Source organism: Tuber melanosporum (assembly GCF_000151645.1).
Source record: "Tuber melanosporum whole genome shotgun sequence assembly, scaffold_165, strain Mel28".
Lineage (NCBI taxonomy): Eukaryota > Fungi > Ascomycota > Pezizomycetes > Pezizales > Tuberaceae > Tuber > Tuber melanosporum.
The window spans coordinates 95,401-108,106 of record NW_003298825.1 but is presented as its reverse complement, the minus strand read 5'-3'; the positions used below and the strand labels follow the sequence as shown (position 1 = coordinate 108,106).

Below are 12,706 nucleotides of genomic sequence, written 5' to 3'. Positions count from 1 at the left end.
AGGGTAACTCACAATGGGAAATAAAGAAAATCGTAAGAAGCAAGATATATTCTTACCGAAAGAGAGTACATGGTTACTACCAGGAGGTGCGTAAACTATAGTACTGTGTCCAATGGCAAGGGTGTTCCGAAGTCGAGAGCACATAGGATCCTGCTACAGGTATCAATAATGCAAGGGAAATGGTGGAAGAGTTCCACCATGATAATCCAGAAAAACTACAATGAGCAGAGAAAGAATGATAAAGAAAAAGGTTTTCCTACTATGGCCAAGCAAACTCAGAAGGTTTTTACCTTACTCTCCTCTCAAATCTTAAAGAAGCTAATATTTGAGGTTTAATGAGTTAATATTTTAATTTTTAATTTGTAATATATTTTACATATACCCAAAAGGCATTTGGGGTGAAGCCTTAAGAAAAGAGAGCTCATAATAGGAATACTAGAATCTGATATCTAGGAACCATCCTAAGTAGTGTAACTCTACTTGGAATCAGAATCTCTGGTCTCCAACACCCCCCTCTTGCCTCCTTACGGGGCCCACATATCATCATATATATCAATCTCAGTATTGTCCTGTCACTATAATACCATAAGGTTGATGGTATTCAAATAACACTATATACATCACCACCATCCATCCGACAGGATCCTGTTCACAGGTTATATGATTGGGAACCTTCGGCTAGGTCTGAGAAGTGGAATAGAGTAAATTCATCAACTACCCAGAGCGTTACTAGGCGTCAAACATATAATGTCTTTGGCATGGCCGTAGGTAATAGGACACTTTTGCATGAAGAGATGGTAGTGAATGGTAAAGGATCTCAATAAGAGGCCAATACATTCACATCTATCCTACAATAATCAGAAGAGTCTAGAACTCTGAGGAATACTACCATGGAAGCCAATGGATGTCATGAAGTATTGCAACTATGTTTCGAAATACGTTGTTGTTGCAGAGATTACTCCCACTCCTACAACAGCAATTGAAACCCTGTTACCCAGAGCAACTAAGGGAATATTTACCAATCCAGTAGAATAGCTTTCTGCAAATTAGTAGGAAGTCCTCCAGAAGATATCTATCAGGAGGGTAAGGAGTTATGAAGGTTTGAAGTCAGGTAACCTAAAAAGGTTGTGATTACGACTATCTTCGCAGGTGTACCTTGCAGATGAAATTAATCATTTCATCAATGATGGAGACAATTGGAACCAACTCAGTTCAACTTGACAACTAGGCCATATGTTTAAAAGACTTTAAGGATTGGATAACCACTATTGGAAACAGTATAGTTTCTAGTTAGTTATATCAGAATTGCTGAAGAGGGTGTGGTGATTTTCAGTGTCTCCAGGTGTTCGCACCTGTTAAGAATATCCAACTTTGCGAGTTGTAATCAAAGAGGTACATAGTTGTATAATAAATAGATGTAGTCCATGAACACTCAGATGCAGAATATAAATATTGAAGTGCCTACCAAGCTTTTGACATTACTAAGTAATGGAGAAGAGACCTTAACAATAAAATATTATTTTTACAATTCTATCCTACTTTACCAAATTTACTTTACTCTTAGTAGTCATAAAAAAAACGAGTGAATTTGAGCCTTCCTAAACAATCTCCATCTACAGAAATGAATCTTGGTTGGCCCAGAGAACTCTGAAGTCTATCAGATTGTCTCTGCCTAACACATACCACCCAGTTGTATTCTCACATCTCTCATGTAGTCTCTTGTTCTAGGAGAGATAGCATTACTTAGTAGATAGAATACTACTACTAGTGGAAGATAGAGAGGAGGAGGGTGGTAAAATTGACTGAGGCCTATTGAGTAGACTAAAGCAACCCCCAGGGGAAGAAGAAGAAATTTATCGTAATTGCATACTACAAACCATATTCCCAGCTGTCTGTTGTAGGAGAAATGCGAAAACCCAACTGTGTTGATGCTAAGTGAGGATAGAGCAAAAGTAAAGTAGAAATGAAAGCTAATATTATGAAATGTTGGGAGGAAGAGAGGAAGGTCTCAAGAGTGTAGAACTTAAGAGAGAAAGCAAGAGGAGTGTCCCAAAGTAATGGGAGGATAAGAAGTGATGGCCTAGTCCCCCCTTATGATAGGGATCAGACGTGAAAAGTTGTGAGAAAAGCTGTGATGTTGAGGCCTTCCCATATAGGAAATAAATTTCAATCACTGGTGTAGTAGAGACAGTCGATATCTAGTAATAGAGAGCAGCTGGCAATATATGAATTCTACTTGAGTCTATGTGAGATTTCTTCTTGAGATCAGGACTTAATTGAGTAAAGCTTTAGACTTAATGATATTAAATTTTACTTTTTTCTTTTTTTTTTAACTCTACTGTTGATATGTCTATCTTTATTCATAGCTCAATTAATATAAGGGGTTGACGATAACAGAGAACAGAAGATATATTATAGTACTTGAGAACCGTAAAAGCCCTTAGAATCCACTATCTCCGCCAGGCATGTAATCTCCGTCAAATCCTGACATCAATCTACCCTAGGTCTAGTATGATAGGTTAAGAGAGTTGCGAATACCAGTAAATAAGATCCGACACATCTAGGAAGCTGGTCTTCTACCATGTCAGGGAAACGCTAACCCCTCCCGGGGCTTTCCAACCCAGAATCCGAATATTACTGAGCTCGGGGAGTGGATTCTAAAGAGTTTATGGTAGTTGATGGCTTGTTATAACTTAGGTTGCAAGCAAATTTGTGAACTCTTGGCCTAGCGTATCATGGCAGGGACCAGGGGTATGATGCGTTATCCATCAAGTGAGGAGCAAACCCTAACCTGTGACAGGTCGTCGTTGAAACAAGCTAGAATTAAGCTATGATATCGTCTGACAGGTTTTCAGGAGAAAAATTACTGTACATATCATACCTATTGGAGAGCAGAGAAGTAAACCAAAAAATGCATGTCAACCTTTTTCCCCCGTACTAAAGACTCTTATTGTGGAAAGAAAACACTCCCATCTTCAATCAACATGATACGAGTAGAGAGTTTAATGGATATGTATTTTAGAATGGGATTGAATCCATAAACTGGATGAAATAAGGTTTGTGTCTATCATAAGTTATCACTCATTATTCACCCTGGCACCCCCTCTTCTGCCAAGCCCTCTCGTTATTTTCCATCCAGTCTCCCAAAGAGCTGGAAGTATGTAACGGAGGTTTCACTGTGGTATCTAAGCAGTGTGCTCGTAATAGCCACGTGCGGTAATACGATATCCGTTCCCTCTTCAAACGGATCCCGAACTTGCCAAACAGCTCGAAATATTACTTCCGGGTACGTGGTGAGCGACTTTGGTGTACGGTACTTGTACTCGAGTACTCGGCACCGATGTCCGCTGAATCTGGGAGCAGGTTTTCCGGGGGGATTTCTTCAATTGTTTTATTATTACCAGGTTGGGCTCCTGTGTGTAACCCGAGTGAGGTATACAAGTATCATGTCATAGGCTATCTTGCAGGTACGGATGTTGCCGTATCACAGTGACTCAGTCAGAAGCTGTGTGAAGAGGATCTGGGGAATTGACGGGGGGGTTATGGTGGGTGTGCGTGTCACATGAGAATAGATGGGGTAGAATGGGATTGTGGGTTATCCTATGCTCTGGGCGTGGGCAAGTAGGGAGTGAGTGTTGGTAACCGTTTGGTCTCGGGGTGGCTTTGGATACACACGATACGGGACTACTTCTCCATGCGGGCATCACGTTCTTGCCGGTGGTGGATTGACTTGGCTCTTTTGGGAGGTTGCTACGCTGTCTTCCTTCTGGTCTGTTACGAGGTTTCCTGAAGTATGATATTGAGTAGGAGAGCATGGTGTTGCGGTTGGTAATGCATTGAGGTTGTTTGGGTATATAAATAGACTACTGTTACGCGTGCTGCCACAGTACGAGTATACTAAAACGTAGGGATAGACTTCCCATTAGTACTCGTAAATCCACTTTCGGCCAGAAAAAAGGAACGATAAATCTCCGAAACACGATAAGATAAGGCAGAAAAAGAGCAAAAATTAACTTTTGATAAGTGACTTCATGGTGAAGGCACTCTTGGACTTCGCTCTTCCTTGCTCGACCTTGCGGCTTCTGCTTGCGCTAGCTGACGCTACAGCTGTTGGGGCGGGCTTGGCATCTTTATCCGGGACCGCGGGGGGAGGTGGTGATAGAGTTGGGTGCGAGGGCGGGATAGGAAAGAAGGATTGTGGATCAATTCCCGTTGCGGCAAGGCGGGCATGGTGCTTTAGAACCAAGTCCAAACGCGACTCTGGATACAAGTAGACAAAAAATCAGTATCACACTCCCCCGACCGATGCTTAGCCATAGATACATACCAAACACGAACCCAGCCTTAATACAATACCACGGCCAATTAATGCCCTCCTCAAACAACAACCCCTGCAACACCTCCTCCCCCCACACCGCCTCCTCGCCACCATCCCCAACCACCGTGGCACTCAACAGCCACTCCACCAAATCCATCTTTCTTGGCCTCCCCCCTACTCTCTCCCAATCATTACTGTCAACAACTACAACATTCGCCTTCCCAAGTGGCGGCAGCACAAGCTTCCCACCCTTATCCAAGAGCCTACAATGCTCGATTCTCAACTCGCAGTTGAGGGGTTCATATTTGGCCTCCGCCCCCGGGGCTGACGCACCCATGCCGAAGGAGCTAGCGCGCTTAGAGGCTAGCTTGCGTTCGTGCTGGAGACGCTGTAGGTCGATTGTAATTGTGTTGCAGAGTGCGGCGTAGAGACCGCCGATGTCGCCAGGTGTGATGGCAGAGATGTCGAAGTGGACATGCCGCCAGCGGCGATTGGCGGTGCTGGATTCGGTGGAGTAGCGTATGAGGAGTTTGTTGGGTGGGGTTGCGTTGATTACGTCGACTTCTTCGGGGACTTCAGGTGGGGGGGAGGACATTTTCCGTGGGTTGGGGCGGGAGCGCTTTGTCTTGGTAGTGGCGGTAGTGGAGAGCTCTATGAGGCAAGGAGGTGAGAAGAGATCGTAACCTTTGTCTCGTGGTGCGCTGTTTCTGCTCCCAAGATAGATCCGGCAGTCTGTGCGGGAGGCTGGGTGATGGAATAGGGTAAGAAGGAATAAACATGAACGAGGGAATAAAGCATGAAAGAGATGACCAGTCTTGGCGTCTGGCGTCTTCGGGATTTAGCCATAAATTTCAGCACTTGTGCATCTCCTCTTTACTTGGTTCCTGGATACTGTCCCGCAGACTGTTTAATTCCAAACCATAAAAAAGACATCATGGAACGGTAGTGGGAGCACTGGGAGGGGATAGATTTTGGTGCTATTGTAGATAATATTACCTCCTTTAACCTGAACCCGCCTGTATCAATCCCCGTGAACTCTGCCCAGGCGCCGCCATGTCATAGCAACCCACTACTGTACTGCACTCGCGCAGTGGCAAACCTTGCGCATCAACATTAACATGCATCCCGTATTATGACCCGACCTATATCGCACGGGTGCCCCGAGCCGTTTACATGCCGGGGGGAGCCCAAGGGCTGGATCAAGGAGGTATCGTGTGTTGAAAACATATTTTTTTCTCTTCTGCACGCATGGAAACGGCCTTGATAAATACTAGGATTTGGAAGAATGGGTTTGGGTTGTGCCAAGTTAGGCGGGATATGGCTGGGGCAGTGATGTTTTGTAGTGGGTGGTTAGGGATAAATTATATAGATGGTAGAGGTTGTTGTGAGAGGGGGAGAGTATTTGTGTAAAGTCTTTGATGGGTGGGTGAATGGGGATGGGGGTAAAACGTTGGATTGGTGAGTATTTAGAATTGTTGAGAGGTAGTCCGCTGTGTTGGGTCAGTGTGAGAGATTTGGTTGGATGTAATATTAAATATATCAGTAGGGAGATAGAGAACAGGTATCTACCACTGGAAACAGCGTAGACAAATTGGTCGCAAAAATAGGATCCAAGGACAAATCGTAAGTGCGAATAATGCCAAGGGGGCAGGTTTGATATTACAGTACGGAACTAGTACAACTACTCGTATATGATAATGCAGGAAGCTTCACGGTTTCGCTTTACCCCGTGCACAACCGGGCGCATCACAATACGGTAGCGCTAGGAAGGGGAAGCGCTTGAATTCAGTATTCAAATCAGGGATAACGAGGGCCTAGGAGAATCAAGTGGAGATGGCAGGAAAAGAACCGTTTATTTGGAACCCCTAATAGGAAAAATAAGAAATTGTGACAACCTCCAGTTTCTAGTTCATTTTACGGATGAGCTGGTTAATGAACTGCTCACGATCACCCAAGTCACCGCCCTCGACAAAATGTTTGAATTTGCGAGTGCGGAAACCGCCGTTGGGAGAAGAGAGCTTGAAGGGCCAGAGAAAGTTGGAAGCTTGCTTGAAGTTAGGGCCGACAGTGTAGATCTCATGGATAAGATCCTCGATGGAGATGATTCCATACTTGCCCAAGTTCTCCTCAATAAGCTTGTTATCGGTCTGGGATAGTGTTAGTTTGATGTTAGGGGTAGGATGACAAGAGGGATATACCAAGGGGATTCTCTGGCGATCAATCTTTCCGTAGCCACGCTTGTAGATCAACTCACGGACGGACTTGAGGTTTGGTTCACCGTATGCAATCCATGGCTCAACGACACGGAGCATTTCAGCAGTGGCCTTGGTAAGGCGAACGAAGACACCGTTGTTGATCTGGAGGAGACGGAGGAGTTGAAGGATCTTGCGAGGCTTGGGGGCGATCTTGTTGATACTATTCCTAATCGTAAGTCTGGTGTTCCAGTGACTTGAGGGGATCAAATACAAACCCCTTGATACGAACAACAAAGACAAGCTTCGGTTGAGCAGGGACATAAAAGCTGCCGTTCCTCTTGGCTTCACGAGCAAGGCGGATTTTCTCACGCTCTGCCTCACGGTATTCCTTTACGTACTTCTCCGCACGCTTGAAGATAACTTCGCGCTTGGCCTTGACGTCCTGTGATTTTCCAATATCAGCACATGCTCAATTGGCGATCGTGAAAGCAGAAAGAGGAGAAAGCAGAATTCTCAGTCCCGAAAGATGGTTAATGAAGCAACAGCATTGCCGTAGCTAGTTGCATGTATTGTTCATATCATCACTGAATTGCGCCTCCCCTTGTCCTTTGGTAAACGGGGGGAGAGTGGGAAACTACCTTCTTTCTTGTCTCAGCAGCCGCGGCGCGCTCCTCAGCAGTCTTCTGTTGAGCCTTGCGCTTCTTAAGAAGAGTTTCTGGGATAAGGATTTGGTCGGCGGTGGGGACGGTACTATTCCAGCATTGTCAGTTGCAACGCAAGCAAGTATAATAACAGCGCCGAGTACAGAAGTGACAACGGTCATTATTCTGTTGCTCTGAATGCTGGTGCACTCGACGACATAGATTTAATCGGTAAGAAAGACTTGGTCCTCATAGGTCCTTTGTTTGAGCAAGAAAGGATCAGAGGACACTGCAAGAGTATCCGACAAGACCCTGAAAATGGCTTCAGGAGGAACATATACTGGGGGGAATAAAAGTTGCGATGCTCAATACCTTGCCCAGGGCAAAGAATCAGCAGCAAAGAATCAATCCCCAGTAGCAGTATTTATTTAAGGAAGGAACCGGCAATAGCCAACTCCAACCCAGAACCTCAAGGCATCATCTGTATCTAGATGCCGCCCAAAGAGATGAAATCGAGGTGGAATGCAATTCTCAAGAAAAGCGATCACTAGCGAGAAAGCAAAGAACGATGCTAAAGATGAAAGGGATTGGGATCGCGGGGAATCATACGTGTTAGGCATTGTGGTGACTTCCGTAGGCGGCGGAGTGGTTGATGGTTGTCGGTTGTGGTTTCTTGTCAAGTTCAGGAAGCTAAGAATTGAAGGTTTTTTTTTTTGTGCGGTTAAGAGTGATGAGGAGGACTGCTTTTTTTCTTTTGGGATCTCGGCGGCTGACACAAGGAATAGGTTAAGCGTGTATTTGGACAGCAACAATGGTCGTACAGGTTTATACTTTCTACTTTATCACAATTTTTTTTAAAAAACCCACATTAATTCAATAATTTATTATCGATATTAATATTCTCTATCTCAATGTTTTTTTTCAGAAAAGAGGTATAGAGGGTTTAGGGTTAACGAATCAAATAATACTGGTATCGTACAAGGGTAAATCATGAATTCATGGTACTCGTGCCAAGGCTGTGGCTAGTCGCCACAACCGGTTGCTCGCTCGCAACCCTGGGCACTTCTCCAGAATGATACTGTACACGGGTACAGGGGTATTTCGGGTGCAGTAACACAAGCTCTCAATTCTAATACTATGCCATGTTCGGCAACCCCCCCCCCGGTCACAATACCCCTATTGCTATGCTTGGTCAGTGAAAAGTAAACTGTGATAAACAACATGTCCCATTCCGCTGAAGTTCCACAACTCCAATATGGTATCCTGCAACACCATGAAGCAAACCGGCACTTGTGAGCAAAATCCACAAGGAGTTCGACACCGTGAAACAACACATGATGAGCGTAACAAGGTCTTCACTCTCCGTGATCATGCGGGGTGGAATTGGTCAAGAATTGGGTGAGAATTAAACATTGACCAAAGAACCTGCTATCGAGTAAGTGAGATTTCTATTTTTAATTAAAGGCACCTGTAGTTCAAGTTTGTTAATATTGAATATAAAGATATATAAACGTGCTAAGAAGGATAACACACCTTCAAACCGTCAACATTCTGGCCGGCCTCCCATTTTCGATGATGCTGAGAAGCAGCGATTAGAGGCATTTGTGACACAAAATGCTAGGACACGACGCCTTAGCTGGGAGGAGATATGTGAGGAGATGGGTTACGCTTGCAGTCCCGATACTGTAAAGCGCGTTATGGAGTCCTTAGGCTATCACCATCGTATACCTCGGCGCAAATTTGCAATCCAGCCAGCAAGCAAACTACTCCGTGTCGCTTGGTGTCGTGAACGTCTTGACTGGACATATGAGGATTGGTCCCGCGTTCTGTGGACTGATGAGTCCACATTTTCAACCGCAGGGTTTGGTAATCGGCCATGGGTAACAAGAAAGGCCACGGAAGAATACCATGTCGACTGTGTTGATGAAACCTTTAAGTCCGGACGCCAAACCAAGATGGTTTGGAGGGGGTTCTGTGGGACTTTAAAGTCCAAGCTTGTTTTTGTTCCATGTAAGGCAAAGGTAGACTCTGCCTTTTATGTAACAAAAATAATGCATCCCTACCTGGTCCCTTTTTGGTACCGCTGCTGTGAAGAATATGGTTGTGTTACGGTAGTTGAGGATGGGGCACCTGGACATAAAGGTTACTCTATCCAATATCGTAACCTTAACGAGATGGAAACAACTCGTTGGCCTGCTCAATCACCAAACCTAAACCTAATTGAAAACTTATAGTTAGATATGGAAAATGAGCTTGGAGAAACATGGGGAAGGATAGGTGATATTACAACTCTTGAAGCTGCTATAATGGCTGTCTGAAATGCTATCCCAAAGGAAAGACTTGAAAGTCTTATTAGGAGTATGCCGGAATGACTGCAAGCTGTTCTTGACGCAGAGGGGGGGGATACAAAATACTAGATCAGTGTTCTGTATATAGTCTGATACTGGATTCAACTTCTCTTATTCATAATGGTAATCACTAGATATCACTCGCTATAACTAAATTGTCTTAGTATATATTTAATTCCTGCACCTATATTAAGAGATGCACACAACTTTTGCTGTCACCAAAAAAACTCACCAGCTATCACTCGAACTTCCAGATCTGGTTTAGCCCACATACAGATACAGTGGTAGTGGACGCAACTTTTGCCTACCCCCTAGTACAGTACTCATACTACGAGTACGGTATCTGACAGCTCAACGGAAGTTTGTGGCTCTGGAGGAGTGCCCATGGTTGCGAGAGAGCAAGTAACCAGGATTTGTGGTGGCTAGCCACAACCTTGGCATGAGTATGAAGCAGGGATCATACATACGATAGCAGTTGTTAGAAATCATAGCTTTATCATACTAAATATTGTACTTCTGCAACAGTCTCAAGTGAAGCTCCGTCACCATTTATGTCACCTTGTTCATGAGCTTATCCTCTCAGATACAACACTTTCCTCTCATCTCCTCTCTTTTTACTTTCTTCTTCTCGCTAGGATCGTTGTCTTCTATAATAGGATTTCATATCCTCTTTGTTTTTTCTAACAGTAGTGGTATTGTGCATGGATAAAATTAACCGCGATTCAATAGAGGAAAATCTTCGGTAATGACAACCAAACCCACCCACCAATCCACTATCATGAAAACCAAAAAACAAAATTAAAAGATGTAAATATATAGTAGAAATTCATATTTGGTATATCATCCATTAGCCTTAATAATTACCTCTATTTTATCCACCATTGATCTAGCTAAAGTATCAAAAACCTTTAAGTCAAGAAGTTCCCAACAATGAGTGATGGTTTTTACAATTACGTTCTTGACCACATTGATATCACCCTTCATAAGATATAGCTCAGGGTAGTGCTTGTGAAGCTTACCTTTCACCAGAGATCAAATATTTTCAATTGGGTTGAAATCTGGTGAATAGGCAGGAATTTTCATCAGTGTAATTCCTGACCCTCTGAGCCATCTCCAAAAAGGCTAGTAAGTCTTAGCATTGTCAATGATAAAAAATACCTCTTCTTCTCCAGCCTTTTCTCTGATATTTTCCCATATTCCTAGAAAGTTATAATAATCATAAACATCAATAATTCACTTCTCAGTAACTCCACATCCAGCAGAAGAAGGATCAGAAAAAATAGGCAAAAAAAGACTATGAGTTTAACTATAAAAACAACCAATGATCATCTAGCTAATCCCTCTCTCCCCTCTCCTAGCCTTAGGTTCAACACAATCCTTATTCCATTTCTCATATGGGTATCCGAAAATCAATTTTCTTCTCTTTCCTCCTCCCCTTTCCACAACTACCTCATCCTCCCACATTGCCTTTCTTCTCCACATCTTCTTTGTCCAATGCCTATAAGCTAATGCCCATTCCAAACTCTCTTAAGCTAGATTCTCATTCAAATGCACTCTCTCTTGTGTTATCCACTTTTTAAGATGCTTTTTTTCAAGTCTTCTCCTTACTGTCCTACTAGAAAGATTAGAAGTAACTTGCTCAGTAATGTCAGAATAGATAGTATGGCTATTTTTAAGAGCTTTCTCCACCATAGCATCATCCTGTGACTTAGTAGTTTTAGGATGTCTTCCTCTATCCTTATTCTTCTTGCCCTCTTAATGTCCCTTTACAATTATGTCTCTGACAGTATTGTAGGGGATATTAAGATAGTGGAAAATTTGCTGATATCTTATCTGAGACTCATGTAATCCAAGAATCCTCCCCCTGGTAAACTTACAGAGATGTGTGGAGGGAATAGGTTTTTTGAGATGACTGCAAAGAAAAGAAGGTATAGTTTATTGAAAAAAAGAATTGAGCAGAGTAGTTTCTTCTTGGTTGACTTAGAGCATTTTTTTAGGTACTGTTAAGAGTGCGGAATGATGAAGAGGGGTGGGTTGCCACTGATTGTTGAATCATGGTTAATTTTGTCAACACATAATATTAGGAAGGAGGAGTAATGGTACTGTTGTTTAAAGTATGATAGGGTTTTAAAGATTATTGTTAAGCATGAAATTATCGTTGAGATGGAGGGCACTTCTCTGGAGTACCCTGGGTTGCTAGTGGTGGACGCCACCACCTTCCCATGATTACTAAAGTATCTGCACTATTCCACAACCGGTTGTTCAGTTCTTTCATCCCAGGGATCTGTACACGGAATTTTGTATTAGAGTGAATCAGTTGCGGAATCACAGTAACCTCCCGGAAAGGGTATCAACGCTTACCGTATACAGCTTAATCTCGTTGTGTCGGACGCGAATTACTCTCGTTGGAATGCAAAAATAAAATAATTGCTCCAATATTCTACCCCTATTCCAGGTACTAATTTTGGGTCAACTACTATACTCGTAAAGTGTAAGCGCAACCCCTTGAAACGACTTTACTTGTACTTGTACGTCCGCCTAATTTCAGCACTCCTCTTCTGGAAAGGTCAGTGCAGTTGCTGTTGTGTTCAAGTTATTTATGCTACTTGTCTTCGAGTACGGGGGTTCAGGGTATGTGAGGCGAAGCGGTTCTCATTGGTTACTAGGTTACTGGGCCAATGAGAGAGCAAGAAGCGTTAGGGTTGGTAGATTTTGAGTTCGCCTCACTTTTTTCCCCCTCCAAAAGAAGGCCAAGATTGGCTGTTTCTATGGTTACACTCACCAAACCTTCGTAGGTTAAAATCCAATTAAGTACCAAGTTCGCCTCACAAATGCTCACACCCGATGTACAAGTATCATATCAGGCATAATGTTTTCTCACAGTTAATTTAGGTTAATCCGCCTAATAATCCCTGTCTTGTACGAAAACATCCTCTTTGTTACTTGCACGACCGAACGAGTACTGGGAGAACCTCCCCTATTGGTGATAATTGGAGAAGCCTGCCAAGTCTCGCGAAGAACCTAGTCCGGTATGAGCATCTGAGTCGGAAGCGTGGAAAGTAAAAAAAAAAAAAAAAAAAAATGAAAATGAAAAGGAGAGGGAACCATCTCGGGCGTTCTCTTCCTGCTTCTAAACACACAGCTCCTCTTTTGCTTTCCTCACTTCTTAACCTCATATGATGATGTTTTCAATACGAGACAACT

At 43.3% G+C, this 12,706-nt stretch overlaps 1 protein-coding gene; it reads right to left on the bottom strand.

The window, feature by feature from the left end:
* Positions 1-6,152: 6,152 nt before the first annotated feature.
* On the bottom strand, positions 6,153-7,774 carry GSTUM_00003244001 (60S ribosomal protein L7; the record flags this gene model as incomplete). XM_002836883.2 has 5 exons in its annotated part: positions 6,153-6,465; positions 6,517-6,733; positions 6,789-6,955; positions 7,152-7,263; positions 7,764-7,774. 5 exons carry the CDS (start codon positions 7,772-7,774, stop codon positions 6,223-6,225), a joined length of 750 nt encoding a protein of 249 aa, XP_002836929.1. The 3' UTR covers positions 6,153-6,222.
* Between the last annotated feature and the right edge of the window lie 4,932 nt (positions 7,775-12,706).